Source organism: Lepisosteus oculatus, chromosome 6 (genome assembly GCF_040954835.1).
Source record: "Lepisosteus oculatus isolate fLepOcu1 chromosome 6, fLepOcu1.hap2, whole genome shotgun sequence".
NCBI lineage: Eukaryota > Metazoa > Chordata > Actinopteri > Semionotiformes > Lepisosteidae > Lepisosteus > Lepisosteus oculatus.
This window is the reverse complement of record NC_090701.1, coordinates 17,213,257-17,231,378: the sequence shown is the minus strand read 5'-3', so window position 1 is coordinate 17,231,378 and position 18,122 is coordinate 17,213,257. Positions and strand designations below refer to the sequence as shown.

At 39.4% G+C, this 18,122-nt stretch overlaps 1 protein-coding gene across 1 annotated transcript; it reads left to right on the top strand.

Annotated features, from left to right (window-relative positions):
• Positions 1-993: 993 nt before the first annotated feature.
• gimap4 (GTPase IMAP family member 4) lies at positions 994-6,618 on the top strand. The gene is made up of 3 exons (XM_015354604.2): positions 994-1,128; positions 1,944-2,122; positions 4,604-6,618. Exons 2-3 carry the CDS (start codon positions 2,092-2,094, stop codon positions 5,287-5,289), a joined length of 717 nt encoding a protein of 238 aa, XP_015210090.1. The 5' UTR covers positions 994-1,128; positions 1,944-2,091; the 3' UTR covers positions 5,290-6,618.
• The last annotated feature ends 11,504 nt before the right edge of the window (positions 6,619-18,122 follow it).

Sequence of the window (18,122 nt, the reverse complement as noted above, 5' to 3'; positions counted from 1 at the left end):
TAATGTATCAACAAAAGCTGAGGTAAGGCTCAGATAGAATCCACTGTTAATTAAAAGTGAACAAACAGGACCACTGATATCTTGAAATGCTGACACATTTCTGAATGCTGCAACCCTGATTGTTCCTTTGGGCAGAAAAAGCAAACTCATCCATTATTAGTTACTGGTGAGTTTGCCTAAAGACAGAATATTAAAAAATAGCCTATACTGGTGTATGTAACCAGTATGATAATAGATGGGACACACACACAGTTTCCCTGTTTACAAATAAAATAATTTGATCAAGGTTTTTTACGTATAGTAAATCTGTAGTATTTTTGTCTTTAACAACAAAATAACCATCAGCATTAATATTAGAAAATAAACATTGTAATTATGAAACATGTCTGATATTTCAGCGAAATGATTGTTGAAAATAATTTGTTCAAGAAAAAGCACAGAACCAAAAATCTGGAATAATAAATCCCAAACGAGCCAAATTAATCTGTAATCTGTGGACTAATCAGGTAACCATGGCTTCAGGTGGAACAAAGCTCCAAAATCAATATTTTCTAGTAACAGCCCTGGTTTGATTTATTGGTAAATTAATTCGTCACGTCACAGCCCAAGGTGAAATTTAGGAGAGGCCATAATTCACGTCCGAACCGGAGGATTTAAAAAGCCACACTGAAGGTACGAAAGTGTGGCTTGAGACATAACCTATTTGTTACATTCTCATTTAAAATGTTTTCAGTGTTTATTTTATAGACAGCGATGTGAACGCAACTTGTTAACACACCAGTAACGTTTTGTTTTTAAGTCCTGAAATATTTCAAGAGGCGGAATATAAGACAAGCATAAAAACAATTATAAGCGAGCGATGGCTATTTCACCCCCCCGTTATTTGGTAGTTGCCAGTTAATCCCAGGATTTTATCCTGATTTTTCCTGAAAGGGTGGAGGGGGACAATGACAAATGGTCAAGTAAAACAATCAGTTACTGTTACACCCATCCACCACCTCAAACCACGAGTGAATGAAGAAAAGACGACACAGCAACACTGTCCCTTTAATCGCCATGACGCAGCGAAAGAGGGTGTGTGGGATAGAGGCGAGGTTGTGGTTTCTCTTAAGCATGTGGGACTAACTGGTAAGTCGTACGTTTTATTCATTAAGCGATGTAGTTGCTAATAAAGGCCTTCAAACACTGTTTTGGTGTTAAAACGAATTGTAAAGGCGTTAAGAAACCGCCTGGGAGACATCGCGAGTAAATGAATACAAAATCTGTACCAGATTTCGTTTAGTTAGGGGTAGGATCGTTTCAGCCATACAGCTGAAGTCGTGTTCAGTTTTCTTTCGTAACATCCTAAAATCGTGTTGGTTTAATACCTGATATATGCAATTTCGGGCGGAACACCGTTTTTATCTCGCAGAAACCCGACACGTTTATCACTTTTCTAAACCTTTGTAGAAACAAAACACTGTCCATTTATGAACGGTGCCTTGATCCGTACTATATTACCCAGCCAACCACTTAAGACAGGTCTGTCGTGTCAAACGTGTCAACGTTGCTCCGCTTAAACTGGTGATAGCCGGAAGCCGGGGAGTATGTGAATGAAACTTCCAGTTCCGCCAGTTTAGGCATTTAAAAAGCGATACTGTGACCCGCTTGTTTCAGCCATACCGGAAAACATCATATCGTTTGTCTTTCAGCTCTGTTACTACCATCGCATGCAAATTGATAAACTATAAATGTATGCTGATTGATACAGGATCTGTCATACATATATAAAAATGAAAAGTGTAATTAGTAGTGGGGCATATTCTTTCTTTCCGAACTGTTCCTGCAAGACCTACCCTTTAGATACTGAAAACATTTCTGTTTGCAGAAATCAATAAAACGTTAAATAAAAACGTTTGCTAATGGAAAGCTCTCCCATGTGTTGAAATTATCATTATTTTCAGACCTTCATTGCAGCAATACGTGTGTCCTGAAGGAGTCACTATTGCAGCCTTTCCATTCGCCTGCTGTCCCCACCTTTACCTGCGCAACCACCAGGAAATCCTTCTTCTTTCTTAGAACAGAAAGAGAGAAGGAGAAGGAGACTCAGAGATGGCATCCGAGAGTTCAGTCACGTATTTTGGTGAGTTTCGATTGCTTGATCCTTTTTTTTTTTGGCCTTTGATTGGACTGCCATTTGCTTGTTCTGCTGCAGCAGTTCTGACCGGTCCTCCTGTGACTCCTTGACAACGTGATGCACCAAGAGAGAGTACTTGGAGAGATTATAGCTTATGATTGTGCTTTCTCTTGACAGGATGTTTGTGAATGTGGCCGGAGTGGTTTGTTATTAAGCATGTGTAGTGAGCCTTTTGGGTTTTAGTATATCACAACATGCAATCATTAAATTCCCAGTGTTTAAAACGGGTCGTGCCACAAACCGCCGATCTCCCGCAGCGTCTTCCGAGACTGAAAATGAGTACCCCTGTGTGAGACCTCAGGCACACGCTAAATATTCATGAGGAAACAAAGCTCCTATGTTACATTTGGAAAAGACGTGCTAGTTTCCAGGTTAAAAAATAGATCGTTTTTAATGTCTGATTACTATCAATAATATTGAAATATATTGTATGTCGTGAGAATATTTGTCGCAAAATGATTAACAGTGAATAAACGTAATTCTAAAATTTTAAGTAAAATGCATCTCCTTGAAACCAAAAATAATTTTATTATATTTAATATCCCAGATTAAGAAAGTGATTGCTGAATTATTACAAATAGTAGCAGATTTGTTTGCCGTCTTATTTGATAGAATTTGTTGTCTAGTCACGGGAGTCAGTTGTCTATGAAGTTGCGGAAGCTGGTGCATATTGGTTTGAAAAACTTCCCAAGTTATCGGAAATAGGAGTCTGTCGGTAGGTCTTAGGACACCTGTGTTACGACGAGTGTTTATCACATGTTGCTTACTGTCACCATTTCCCCCTCTTTATCTAAGGCTTCCTTACATTTTGTTACCAATTAACACATCCCAGTGTCATAATGCTAAAACAATGCTATTACCCCAAACAGCCTTTTTTACACTCATATTCAACTCATAATTAGATCAGGCACTTGAGTCTGTTAGAAATATTTTGAAATCTTACTCTGTACTCCTAACAACGCTATTTGAAAAGCTCAGTTATTAGGAAATATTAAACTGCTGCTAAGTAACTAAAGCTCCTGAACACACGTACTTTAATCGCAAATGCAGGCGTTTTTTTTCTTCACACTTCCTTGATAGGTGAAAAATGTGAGCCAAATGCTGGATATAAGCCACATTTAAAAAAATGTCCTGGCAGCAGTATGAATACGCATTGAAATGTTCAGCTCTTTCTAACGCGGTTACCAACTGTTTTAAAGTTTACAACTTTAACATACGAACAGGAAAAATCGCAAGTCAACCGCATCTCTTTTTTTTACCGTTAATAAAAAAGATGACGCAACAGAAAGAAATGGCTCTCTCACATTGTTAATTTGTTGAGAAACAGGCAGCCAGCCTACCGAAGATACTTTATCATTATTTATCCTGTACCTCTCAGGCTTCTAAGGTTTCACTTCCTTTTTTCCTTCCTCTGTCTCCTGGACCTTTTTTGTGTGTTTCTGGTGAATATTAAAATGGAAACATCTGGCCTGGAGCACTTTCGCGCAGTTTAGGATTTATTGTGAACGGTTTACCAGGCATGAATATAGATACTTTCTGTGCTTAAAAGAGATTTGGCACTTGTATTTAATGTTTCCCTATAGTCATTAGTCTTGGTGCACTGGAGATTTTAGGTCATTTAAAATGGCATTTATTAATTGCTTTATGAGTATTCGTGTTATTTTGGAAGCAGAAACGTCGTCTCTTCTTTTTCTTTCAGCATGAACTAAACCTTTACCTGTTCCTGTGCAGCTTACGCATGCTGACCCAGCTACCCACTCAAAAAAAAATGAAATATCAGACATTTGTTTTACTTTGGGGGGGGACCATGTGAAAACGGGGAGAACATACAAACCCCACACACATCGCACCCCAGGAACTGAACTCAGGGCCCCAGTGCTGTGAGGCAGCAATGCTAACCTCTGCACCACTATGCACTATTTTATATTTTTCAAAATATAATGTGTATAAATACCGATAGATTTCTTTTAACGCTCATACATTCGCTGGCATCAAACATGCATACCCTATAGTTATGTCTTTAAATTGTTTAGGTGTTGCTCCCCAAATTCCCGTCCCATGTGTCCTGTTGAAGAAATAGATTTTGTGTGGGTCTTGAACTGGTAATTCAGAGACCCCAAAGCTTACACTTTGAGAATTACATGCCACCTGTAATTCTTACAAAGGTGGAACAACTACATACAGTCATTAACTTCACGGGCACATTCAGACAAGTGCAATGCATACCATTTTATTCGTATTCAGTTTCGTTCAATTACAGTATAAAAAAATCTTCCCCTAGATTGTTGTTAAGTGAGTCCGTGTCAGAGTGCAGAAATGGGACAACTGAAATAACTAGGTATCCACCCAATGCTTCTTGTTCTGAGACTACATATTTTTTTATTTAATTTTTTTCTTCTTTGTACCTTTTGTGTTGTCTCTCCCCAGGCGAGGAAGTCCAGTCTGAAGTTTTAGAACTGAAACCGTCCGCACCTCTCCTGTCAGAGCTGAGGATTGTGCTCCTGGGGTGGAGGTGGCCTGGGAAGAGTTTGACAGGGAACACGATCCTGGGCAGGGAGGAGTTTCATGTCGAGAGGGCAGCGGAGATCTGCGTAAAGAGAGAGGCAGAGGTGGCCCAGAGACAAGTCGTCGTCGTGGACACGCCCGGGTGGTATACAGAGCTGACCACTCCCGCGGCTTTCAAAGAGGAAATTGTGCGCAGCGTGTCTCTGTGCCCCCCAGGACCCCATGCTTTCCTGCTGGTGATTCCCACCGGGATGTTCACCGAGAGCGACAGGACGACCGTGGAGGAACTTCTGCGGCTCCTCGGCGATCAGGTCTGGAGGCACATGATTGTGGTCTTCACGTGGGGCAATATACTGAGGAAGAGGACCATCGAGAAGCACATTCAGGTGGAAGGGAAGGCACTCCAGTGGCTGGTGGAGAGCTGCAAGAACAGACATCATGTTCTCAACAACGACTACTTGAGGGATAACAAGCAGGTCGTCAAGCTCTTGGAGAAGATAGAGGACATGGTGGCAGTCGAAGGTTGCTATTCCAGCACGGTTGAGGAAAAGGGCTTGCCCAGCGAGAAAGAAGGAGAACATGGACCCAGCGCAATTGTCCTGGAGTAAGAGAGCGTGAAAAGTCACAAATAATTCATGGGCAGAAGAGGTGAGGATCTAGACTGGCCGTTGAGGGCGTTATCATTCCGTTCTGAAACCGACCCCTCATAAGATGAATTACTCAAGCCGCACCAATGAAAAAAGTCTTAAAGAAGAAAATACATCGCATCATCTGAGTATTAGAACATTCCCTGCTAGCAAGCAACAGTTGTGGGCCTTCTGTAATGAAAACCTTGAAGGAAAGATGATTTAAATTAATCTTATATGTAGTTACCTGGTGTTTCTCACACCTTGATTTAGGATATACAGTAATGGTGTTGAACTATTAGGTCAGCCTCTCTGCTTGTATGCTATGAATGAATATTAGTGCTTATAACTGTGAATTCCTTCCCAGTATCTGTAAAGGGGCATATTGCTGAGGAGTTAGCAGATTGCCTATGTGTTATAATTGCTTTTTTCTGGAGTGTAGAGTTGAAAGGACAATCGAGGTTTGTTTCCGATCAGCTATGACAGTGACCTCAAAGGCCACCTTCACACTAATGGTCGCTGTAATAATAACAACTCATCAAGTCCTTCTGTGACAATAATTGGGATTTGTACTTTTCCATGTACATATTATGCATATGTTGCAAAACAGGATAGCACTCCTTTTCCATAGTTGAATGACCTAATTAGATGAGTGAAAGGCTAATATATAAATTAATCGAGTTACCTAATATTTTTATGATCAAAGCTGTAGTCAAAATACAGTAGATATAATGTACATTCTGAGTAAGACACTGTTCTTAGTTTATTGTATTTAACTTATTTAAGATGGCAAAGAAACACTAGAGGAAGGATTCAGAAATTGTAAGATAAGTCTTAATGATGAGGCTTTTTTATCATAGTTTTTATCATGAAACTGTTATAAGAGAGAAACTGTTGGTACTTTACCTTACATGCAGTTGTTGTTTTCAGTTTTATGTGAGCAGTTTCAATATGGCCACTTATCTGTTGTAGGGATTGTTTCCTTTAGCTCAAAACAGCCACTTGAAACAAATCTGATCATAGCCTGTTTGTTCAAATTTTGTATAAGGAAACAAGGCTTTGTGGTGGCCAGTTTTAATATTAAACAAGTAAAGCAAAGCTTTGTAAATGGATGTGCCTCACACTTACAGTACTTGACCCAAGACTTACTTATACCTGGTTCTACTCCCAGTCGTGCACATTTTTAATCGGGACCTGTTACGCTTTGCCAGCCCTGAAAAATCAAATAGTTTGGTGAACTTTGTGTGTTGAATTTGTAGTAGTATTTATTTTCAGTTAATGTACCACACTAAACACTGATATTTCTTACAACACTGCAGGACTGTGGTATTATTACACTGTGATTGATTGCCTAACAACATCCCTGGTGTTTCACTTGCACAACTGGGTAATGAGTACATAAGAGGCTCGCAACACTGGATTTCTCCTTTATTTCTTAAGGGCTCTTCTGAGACTTGTCACACTTTATGGTCTCAGAAACGTCAGACTCCTGCAGTCAGCTGTGAGACTTCAGGTTACAGAGAGAGCAGGATCATTGCGCTGTATCGTTTTTGGTTTCATTTGGTAAAAAAAAAACAGTGCATCTGTCTGTATGTTAAATAGAGCTAGCAGTTCTTCTGCCACATTTTCTACTAAAATGTGCAACAAGTTCACTGACCTCACTCACATTTTAGGGGAAAGGACCTGTATTAGTGCATGATTTTGAGCATTACAGCCTAGGTTTTTCTGGACAGCTGTTGACTCCAAAAATGTTTGTACAGAGTAACTTGCCTTTCATCATGATTTTCATGATTTTTCTTTAGGTTTTTACAACGTTACCATGTGACAGATTAGCAATAGATAGGTCCTGGTTAAGGTGCTGCTTCATTTTTTGAGTAGTTTGTGAATAATGTTCTCTTTTTGTGTTCCTGCTCAAAACTAGCCTCTAGGTACTGAAGACTCTGTTGGGTTCAGATGACATTGGCTCACAGTTGTGGAGCTGCTGCCAGGTTGGATTACAAAGCAGAAAAGAGAAACACTTGTTGGTTCATACAGTGTAGGTAGTGTCAGCAGCCTCCCTAACCACATGAGTTTGGATGCTGGAGTTGCATTTAACATTAATGAGAACTGGAAGAATAGCTCCACAGTTCTAATAGGGATATCTGGGCAACAGGCCTGCCCTTGAAGACGTGAAGACATCCAATGATATCTTACAAGTGCAGTGCCTTTTTAAGTTTTATATCTTGTAGTATTTGCTGGATAAAAAGCAATGGATACAAACGGAGCTTAAAACTAGTTTTATTTCCATCTTGTGTTTGATATTTCCTTATTTGTGATAGCTTTCATAATTAACTTCTGCTTGTAATAGTAGCTATTCTGTTTTATTCTTTGAGGATGATCTATTTGCATGTAATAGATTTTTGTGTTGCTTTGAGACTGTGTGTTTGCAGAGGTATGATTGTTTTAGTGAAGACTATTTCTATTAATAACTGCCTTGACCAATTCAGGGTCACAGTGAGCCAGAGCCGAAATTGGCTGACATTGGAGCCACGTCAGCACACACCCTGACTGGAATTGAAACTTGTCCATCATGGGGCAGGTGCACTAGTATGCGGGGGTGTATTTTTCCTGATACAAATTAACCTAGGTAGCATATCCTTGGACAGTGGGAGTCTTGGAACCTGGAACCCTACAAGGCCACAGAGCAGACATGCCGCCTCCACACAGGAAGCTCACCCAGGCTGGAATTGAACCTAGAATCCAAGAGCTGTGTGCTAACCACCACGCCAATGTTTTTTTCAAACAAACATCTTCACCTTCATTTTGGCAGTGTAGTATACTGTCTGAAAACAGAATGAGAGTCAGTCTGAGATCATCTTAAGTATAGAAATACAAATGTGGTGGGTCTTTAGAGGGTTTAAAAAAGTCAGTTCTGAGACAAAGTTATACAGCTGTAACAAACCGGCGCACGCAACACCAAAGTCAACAGAAGTGATGTGGCGCTGCCTCATTGTGAGTCAGCAGCCAGCTGTTTACTCGTGATGTGGGGCCGCCCAGAGCCACTGCTTCAGGGGGAAGTCGGGAAGCTCAGTACGTGTTTACAGGCCATGGCGCAAGTGCAGAGAAGTCGGGAGTTATGTCACTTTCATCCTGGGCTCGAGAGAGAGGGAAGTTCATTTGTGATGTGCACCTGTACAGTGGGATTCATATTTGCACTGTTCTCTTGATTTTTGCACAGTACAGTAGACAACCCTTTCACACAATGTGCACGGAGCAATCCGGAACAGCAACTTAATAATGACATCACAAAGAAACACAATAACATACAAAAGGTCATACAGAACAGGACGGAGCAGTGGCTCTGTGGCTAAGGATCAGCGCCTGTGGCTGGAAATTTGCCAGTTCAAATCCTGCGGCCGGCAGAGGAATCCTACTTTGTTGGGCCCCCGAGCAAAGCCCCTTAACCCCAACTGCTCCAGGGGCACCGTATAAATGGCTGACCCTGTGCTCTGACCCCAAGCTGCTCTCCCTGGCTGTGTGTCTCATGGAGAGCAAGTTGGAGTCTGCGAAAAGACATTTCCCTAAAACAAGAAATTGTATATGGATAATTAAGTGATCTTATCTTCTCAATACACAGGGCAATAAGCACGTGAAGTGATTTTCAACCACAGTGCCAGTTAAGCTTCCACTCAGTACAAAAGATGTGAGTGGATCAAAGTCCTGTCCCAGAATGGCATGAGAGTGCCAGCTCAGTCCCAGGTGGCAATCAAGCTGCAGCAGTCTCAATGTCTGTTCATTCTGAAGGGCCAACTCATTTGGGACTTGTTTTTAACCATTGGCTTTGTTTTTAAATACATGTGCGTTTTGCACATTTTGTTTGCATTTAGGGGGCGATTGTGATGCGCAAGTGGTTTGTTTGATTAAAGACTTGTGCTTGGAGTAGTGGGTGATGGCTTTCAGGCATGAGGTTGCAGGTTCATGTCCAGCTTAAAGGGCTGTGGGGCCTCATTAAACTTTTAATGGGGGTTGAAATACTGGGTACTGCATACTGAAAGTGACCCAGCTGATTGCCTTAATTAGTACGAATACCTCTTTGCAGTTTTTAGTTTTTTCTTATATTTCTTGGTCATTTAAACATTTAAAACATTTATATAAAAGTTTAATTGGCAAAGAAAAGCCTTGTGATGTTACTGTTAATAGGGCCATTAAGTGGTTGGTTTTAATAGTACTGAGCTTTTAATTGGTCTATCAGAATTGATGTGCTGGGAAAAATATTTTTTCATTGGTGATGGTCCTTGATACTTACTTTATGACTATAGGAATTCCTTGTCTAATGCTGTTTCATCGCCAGATAATTTTGTGTGTACTCATTTGTATTTGTATTTTTCTAAAACCTTTTCCAAAGCTGATTAAATTATGAAAGTAAGTAGAAACTTTGGTGTCCACTTTTTTTTCATGTTTATTCTGCAGAACATGAAGATATTCATGTTCTTCTGTGGTGAGGAAATTATTATTCTAATTGTTATTCTAAAATAATGTGACAATAGACACTTCAGCGTTGCAACATACACATAAAATGTATATTTTGTTATAGGTGCATAGGTGTTTTACCAATTAACTGACAAAACCATAGGATGTAATGGGAATTTAAGTGTTTTGAATATAGTGTCCAACAATTTAAACATTTAATAGATAGCAGACATTTTCTGTGATGGCATATGGCCCAGTCAATTAGTTAAAATGTAGGGAAACATTAAACATTTAGCATGACATGATGATGTTGGGGTTATTATGCAGGTTTTGGATGCAATCTCTTTTCATCACTTAGAAACAAGCTGACAAAGCTTCAGCAAAAGCATGTTTGCTGTCAGACTTACAAGTTGAGTCATACGTTTGGAACAATTTGAGTATCCTAATTTGTTCATTTAAGCCAGGGGATAGTTAGGTCCTTGAGTGCCACATTGCTATTTGGAGATTTTCAAGTGATGATCTCTGAACTAATCATCTGCTTTAGTGCTCAACATGAAATCGCTCCAACTGGTTACCAATGAAAGATGAGAAAACCACTCTAGGAAGACGAAAAGGAAGAAGGAGCCTGTCAAAAAAAGCAGGTGGGACTTTAACCTTATTCTTAGTGAGTGAAGAATTTTGCTCTGTTGCTGAATTTACCTTCCAAGATTTGCACAAACAAAATCTCTCTTGAGTTTTCATTTGCATTTTTAAAATTGCCTCCAGTACGACTCGTCGTACCATAAATGAAGCTGGAATCGCAGGCGGAAGAGTAGAATGGAACCGCAGTGCAGATATTCCGGATAGTTCTGCTGTGGTTGCTGCTGTTAGGGATAACTGAGATTTTGAGAAGAGCGTCACGGAAAGTCCAGTCAATAACCTCCAAGATGTCTGCTCGCATGCAGTGAGTGAGGGGTGAGGCCAGTGTAAGGCTGCTCGGTGTGAGATCATTCAGCATTGCTGGAGAAAAGCCAGCTCATGACCTCAAGGACAGGAGAAAGACTTTAATCTAGCAGCTGTGAATAGCAGCCGCCCTGCTCACTGATTGTGAGCTCACACCCAGAAAGCGATTATATTAGATGTAGGGGTCTAGAATCTCAATAGGATGACCAACAAAAAAGCTGTTTTGAAACCCTTCATTTCCTTAAAATTGATTATTGATGTTCATTATCTTGCTTGCTGTGAGTATTTCTTAGCTTAGGGTTTTCGGTTTTCTTCTGCTACCTGAATGATAACTGATGTTAGTGTTGCTACTCACAGACTTAAACACTTTTTTCAATCCAAGTGTTTTGTCAGGTGCACTAAATTGGTTATAGTTTTTTTTAGTTGTAAATGACCTTGATAAAAGCGCATGGTATTGGACACACAGGACATTCAAACCAGGCACCCTTCTGGTGATCAACACTGTTGGCTATTAGTATGAATAATATTATTGATCAATGCCTGTTAGATTGAACAAGCATGCAAGTGGCCATAGACATTACCCACAGATCAAATCAAATGCCACTTTGTGGTTCATGTAAACGTATCACAGCAAGGAAACAGTCACTCAAGTGTCATCATGTTAAGCATGGGTAGGTAAAGGGTTTGTGCTGATGTATCAATGACTGGAACAGGTTTCTAAATATTGTCAGTAGGAGGCTGTGCAGAGATACTACCATAGACTAAAACTGGTGTTACTGACACCATTATGCTACTGCCATTAAGACAGTGTTTCTTAACCCAATTTTTAACAGTGCCTTCACATTTTCATCAATTCTACTTGTGTAATACTCTGACTAGATGTGAGAGCTGAGATTTGTAATCAGAAATTCCTTTTCCCCATGTATTGGTCATGATGATGTTACCCTAGGAGCAGTTTGACTTGGCAATATGACAATTCTGTCAGGAACTTTCTTTTACCAAGCTGTTTGTCATTTTACACTCACGTGTTAACTAGTGCAAAAAGCAGACCTGAGAACCAACTTTCTGTATGAAAATAGCCACATTGCATTAGCACATACTTGGTTGACTTGGGAAATGGTGCCTTGTAAATTTACCAAGTCATTGTGACTGCTGGTTGTTAAAATGTTTTAGTATACAAAAGAACTTAGTGTGGAAAAATGTCCAGCAGATTCTCAAATTTCTTAAATTACAAGTTAAAACCATAAACAGTAAATCATGAATTATCTTCAGGGCAAAACCAGATAAGTATATACATTTAATTCATAAAGTGTAAACACTTTGATCCAGATGCTGTAAATGTGGATGGTTATTTCTATCTACAAACAAGAGCCTGCTGGGTTTGTGTTTTCGTTTTGTTTGTAAGCAGTAAAAGATGGGATGTCAGGGCCAGGATATTGTAATGTGGTTCAGGCCACTACAGTGACCAAGGCGTTTGTCAGTGGTATAGTTATTGATGATTGCTTCCACTTAAAAATAGCATAGAGTAGTTTGCATTGATATGTCTTGATACAATGGAGGTAACTTGGCCTTTCCTTCTTATCCTTCATAGACAATTAATTTCTCCTTTTTTTCTTACTCCACTGACCAGCCCTCTTTCCATTACACAACCTGAATCTTCCTTCTTGTTGACTGATACCCACTGATACTGTAGATATCTGACAGACTGATATCGCATTTCTTGCACTATTAGTGTATGAAATGCAAGTAAGACAAATTAAAACTAAAAAGGAATGGCCAGGATAATTTTCTGTACAGCTGTGGCAGTTAAGTTTCCTATCTGAGACTGAACAGCGAGACTGGTCATTTACCAGCATAGCTAATTTAATTTAAAGATCTTAATAAAGACAAATCAAGGTATTTTCCAGGCTGAGGATGCAAGGGTTTTTACTGAGGCTTTCAAGACTTCAACGTTCAGATGAACCACTGAAAGCTGGTTAGGAAATTCTGGAAACATCACTTCTTGTCAAAATTAAATGATTCTGAGTTACCAGAAACTCAAGCAATAGCCGAGCCGGTAAAAAGAGTACCAGCAAATCACTGCCAAGTGAAAAACCACCCGAAGGGAAATGAAGCCATGCCTGGATTAAATCAAAACTTCTACTTCTCCAGCAAATGCAACTTCTATGCTTGACAGTCGATGGCAGCTTTCTGTTTTCCTGAAGGTTTGTCTATCATTTTGACTGCCAGTCTTGGGTTTTTAATTTGAGAGAATGGCATGTAAAAGGGAAGGTTGAATTTATTCTGAGCCTCTGAGACCCTGCGAACTACTGGTTAGAGTAGAACGAGTGTCCCTGAATTATACCTGTCCTAACAGTAAACGGAAAGATTATAAAAACAACAGTGAATTTTTCTAAAACAGTCTTAGCTTTTTTAATTTAGTCGGTTTCACGCATTCGTCGTGTTCAGTTGCCAATTATACTGTCGATAATTTCCATTGATATTTTAAAAAGTACAAATATTTACAGAAAATCACATTTCAAATTAGTACATTAGTAACAGTCACTATGGAAACTGCATCAGTCCAGGCATTAATAGTGCAGGCCATAGCACCCTGTTGAACAGTGCTTATCAGACCTCAGAAGATAACTGGAATGAATGACCTCAATGGAGGCCTGTTGCTCCAGTAAGTAGAGTTGGTAATCCTGTAGGTGACACTCTTCCCTCTGGACCAGAACTCTTAAACCAAAGCCCCTGTATAGTGACAGACAACACTGTGCCACAGCAGGGGCAGTCCTTCAAAGATGTTAAACCAAGGTCTTGTTATTGTTTTGTCTCCAAGCTGCTGGCTAATTTGAGTTTTGGGATCTGCCTTATTTAGCCTACCTAAACCGTCCCCTTCATGCAGTCAGTGAAACCATTTTTCAAGTGTTTTGTAATTCTATAATGTAATCCTAGCTTCCGCCTGCATTCCAAAGGACTTGTTTTAATTCCCAGAAAGTCCTCAGCCAGCAGCAGGTAGACGTAATTCAAAAGAATGGGACCACGCCTAATCTTTCATTCACACCGAGAGCCAACACCTGCTTTTACACACGTCGTTCACGGAAGTGTGACGCATGAGCGACATTGTACACACCACACTTGCTACACCTGTTGTACATTGCTATGCGAGGAAGTATTTTTTTTAATGGAAGCAGGTAAAATAGTAGGATCTAATAGTATAATACAGTATATAAAATATAATATATAATAATTGTATAGTAACGGGGTAATAGTAAGATATACTGTGTAGGGGCAGTAGCATTTAGGAATACACTATAAACTATAACTTACGCAATGCACTAGTATTTACTAAGGACACTACAGTCAGCACAATGTGTAACTATGTGTTCAGTTATATTATCTATCCGATTCTATACGATGTGTTTGTCATCTATCCTTTTGATAGACAAGTAACTTTTCGAATTCTGAAACAAACTTTTGGAATTCTAGTTTGTGAAATAAGCCTGGAACATTTTATTGTCGAACACTGCTTTGGTTACACAATTGATGGTTTATATTTTTATGGTGTAAAACCTGAACTTTTAGGTTAAGAAATTGTTTAGATTTTTTTTTAATACCGTTCGTCTTATTTTAATACCATTCTGAAAACTGTACGTCTACGTAATCAAAGTGCAGTATTCATACTCTATGCATGGTAAATGAATATAGGACAGTACTGTGTTCTCTGCCACCCTCGTGTGACATTAAAAGGTATAACATCATTTTCCTGTAATCATTTCCATCGGTCACGATGAACTGAGATTTGAATCGATGAACGACATACTAATAAAGTATCTGCCAAATACTAGAGCTGACCAATAAAATACAATTAAAAGTTTTTTTTTCATTTCTATAAGATTTTTCTATAAGATAGTTTAATATTGTAGGGCCATCAGTGTTGACGTGTTGTTTTGTCGGACAAGAAAACACGTCACATTCTTGTCGTACCACAAACTGGGTAGATGCACAACAGTAAGAACCTTTGCAGAACCCTTCCTAACTTAATGTGTCTTCAAGCTTTCGGACGTATTCAAATGTTACATAATCTAAAATTAACATTGTTTGTAAGTATACAATTAGTTTATTAAAACTAGACACGAAATTGGGAAACCTGAACCATAAGAAGATAATTAATTCAAAGCAGTGCTTCACACAGCCTCACCAAAAACAAATGCCTGATTAACAAAGTGTTCTCTAACTATCATAAATGACAGAGTAACCACCTTTCTGTTGGCCTGTTAGCAAAATCGAGAATACTTTTATAAACGGGTATTCGTTTTTTACCCAACAACCTGTTGGTTTTTCCATGAATTACTCAAAAAATGTGCGGTATTCTACGTCTCACTTATCCGCAATTCTCTTATGGAATTTTCTAACATCCCATGAGGAAGTGTGGAGGAGCTCAAATATTTTGAAGTTTTAGGTCACCAAATCATTAATCAAAAACATTCTGAAAGAGTAGGCGCGCATGGATAACGGAATGTATTGTATATAATATTTATTGTGGAGAAAATGTCTTCTCCCCCCCACTACTAGGCTCTGTTCAAAAGGATCTGTCATGAGTTTGCAGCCCGTGGTTCTGAACTCGTTATGACAGGGAGTTAGAAATTAGGTGTTAATCTGAATTACCATCGGCGGAGTACCCATGCCAGCTTTCTTTGCCATTTGACAGTGTAATAGTTGTTTGTGGCAACGTTTCAGCTAAATCTAGGGGTGCACATGACTGGATTCCTAATGACCTAAAAAAAAGTGTTCTCTAGTATGAAATGCTGATTTATGAAGTGCTTGTAAAAAGAACAGGGCTGCCAGACCCTGTAAAACGAAGGGCTCTATTGACTCACACAGCAGGTACAGTAGGGGGCAGTGGCAATGTTGATTTTCAGAGCCTGGAAGGTAACTTTACCTCAGAGCTGCTCAAGGAGTCCCAGCCCAGAGCCTAAGGGGATACGCAGCTCCACTTGCTAATGAATTCTGTTTCTATGGCAGCCTGGAGGTGCAAATCAGTTCTATTGGAAAGTAATGCTCTTGAGAAGAGGTTGCTGGAACCTGGATCGCTGAACTATGGTCATGATGTTTCTCAAGCTGCCAATTTGTATAGCTTTTGGATAGAGAGGGGGAGAGGCAATGGAAACAGACGTTTCTTTTTTAAGGAATTTGGAATTGGCCATTATTCTTTTTTTTTTTCTGTGTGCAATACTTGATGGTTTGCAGCTATTCATGTCCTATAGGCGGGACCCATCATAAGTCAGTCTGTCAATAGATTGGTCTTTAAGTGTTAAGTTTTTTTTTTAATGTCATCAACTATTGCACTGCAATAAAACCTTGAAGGTTTCCTTGTCAGTCTTGGAAAATACATTTAACACATTCATTTTATGAATATAATATTGCTCATCATTTATAAAACAGTCCATTATCCTATCCATTTTCTGCCTTCCTGTACTGTATAACTTTGCACTTGTCTGTGTTACCTTTCATTTGCCAAGTGTCTGCTAAATGTTAGACAGCGTATTTTTATTTTTCCATCACTGCTTCTATAGTTTGCCACTCCTTCTATTTTTGTGTTACCCGCAGACTTCAAAAGTTCAAGTAGGTAGCTGCGTCAGCATGCGTAGGCTGCAAAGGTATGACACCTGCAGAAGGCTCCACGGCCGAAACGTTGAGCCTCTTCTCTTTTCAGCATGGAATACGCCTTTACTTGTTCCATTACTTCAAACGTTTACTCTCTGTGCTGGAGCCAAGATCACAGGTATAAATAAAGAAGACCTGCACACCAAATACACATCCCTATGGTTACTCCACTCATGACTATACATCAGTCCAACTGGAGTTTTCTTCTCTTGAAGTTCATCTCCGCTTTCAAGGCATTAACTGTTCCAGAAGTGTTGCCTTTCAGTCCTTAATATTTCAGTTTCAAAATCAACATTTAATGTGGATTTTGTTCCACTTGAGAAATGCAACCCCCAATTCCTAAATTAATTATGAGAGGGGATACAAAGTTAATTAACATCCAGTGGATCCACTTTGGTGAAATGAAAAAAAACGCATGCGGAATGTATTGTATATAACCCCTTACGAAGTACGTAATGAAATTTACGTTGGATTGTTGTCACTCCTGCTATGGGCTGCTGTCCCACTAAGGGTGTATTTTGCATTGTGCCCATTGCTTGTTGGAATAGGATCCGGCTCATCTGCAACCCTTTACAGGATAAAGTGATTAGAAAATGAATAGATGGACGGATAAATGGAGGCAAGGGAGAACACTGTCAGTGTGAAAAACAGTACAGAACAAGGAGTTTTACACTGCCTCAGTGTGTCCATGCTATAGTAGCTCACATGAGTGGTACACAGCTTTATGGAGAAGGCCATGCAGAAGGAGTCACAGCCACTGTCCATAAGAATCACTCATAATCCTGTTTATACATGTACCAGAGGAGGTATAAAACCTTTAAACGGGTATATGCTCATTTCATCACACTTAGGATAAAGTTAAACACTGAGGAAGAAGAAAGAGATCAATAAAACATTCAAATCGAACGTTTTCTAGAATAATAAGACCATAATGACATAGGGAATGGCTTTCCTTTTCATTTAAAATGTGAGGTTAAACATTTTCAGTATCTCAGGGATCCTCTTCAGGCTTTTATAACCACTACAATATGCTTCCTCGTATCCTGCAGTAGTGCCCAAGCACTTCACATCAGGGATCTTGGATTGTTCCCCTTTCCCGACTCTCAAGCTTTTCCATTTATAGGGCTTTTGCTTAATGAATAGCTTTCTTTAGTTTCTTTCACAAATATTCAGTTGGACGGAGCCAAGGCGATTCAGACAACCCACCCAATTCTTCATTCCAAATATATAAAACGAAGTGAGCTGTTCTCTACGTCTCTTGGTGAGCTCTTTCAACTGCTGATACAGTAGTTGAGTGGTCCCATGTCTCCTTATTCAGTAGGTGGATATCTAGTCACATCTATTTGCTGCTGTGATCATAGCTGGAGATGAATTCACCAGTTCAGTCTATTAATCTGATTCCCGAATTCATTTTGGTAGGGCAGTATACTGTATATGCACACAACAATATGAATACTTTATATGTTCATATGTATGTATGACACTGTATTGTCTTGACCAAGATCATTAACAGGTCTGTGGAAATATCCCTGCCCCAAAGATATTAAAAACTCTGTTAGTAGCCCAATAATCAGTTAGTATTAACTTGATCTTTAGCCTCTTATCCAAGTCACCTATAAAACATGAAGGCTATGTTGGAGCCTTACCTACTGTAGCATTAAAAGATGCATATTTATTTTATCCTACTGTAATACTGGCAAAATGTCTTTTTTGGTTCATGTTTCTTTTTTATTCTCCAGTCACATAAAGATAAAAAGGCTTTGGCACGTTGCAGG

Bases quoted from the DNA above. Each gene is read 5' to 3' on its own strand.
- gimap4 (XM_015354604.2), top strand. From the start codon at position 2,092: ATGGCATCCGAGAGTTCAGTCACGTATTTTG. The intron at 2,123-4,603 runs GTGAGTTTCGAT...GTCTCTCCCCAG, and splicing joins GAGTTCAGTCACGTATTTTG to GCGAGGAAGTCCAGTCTGAA.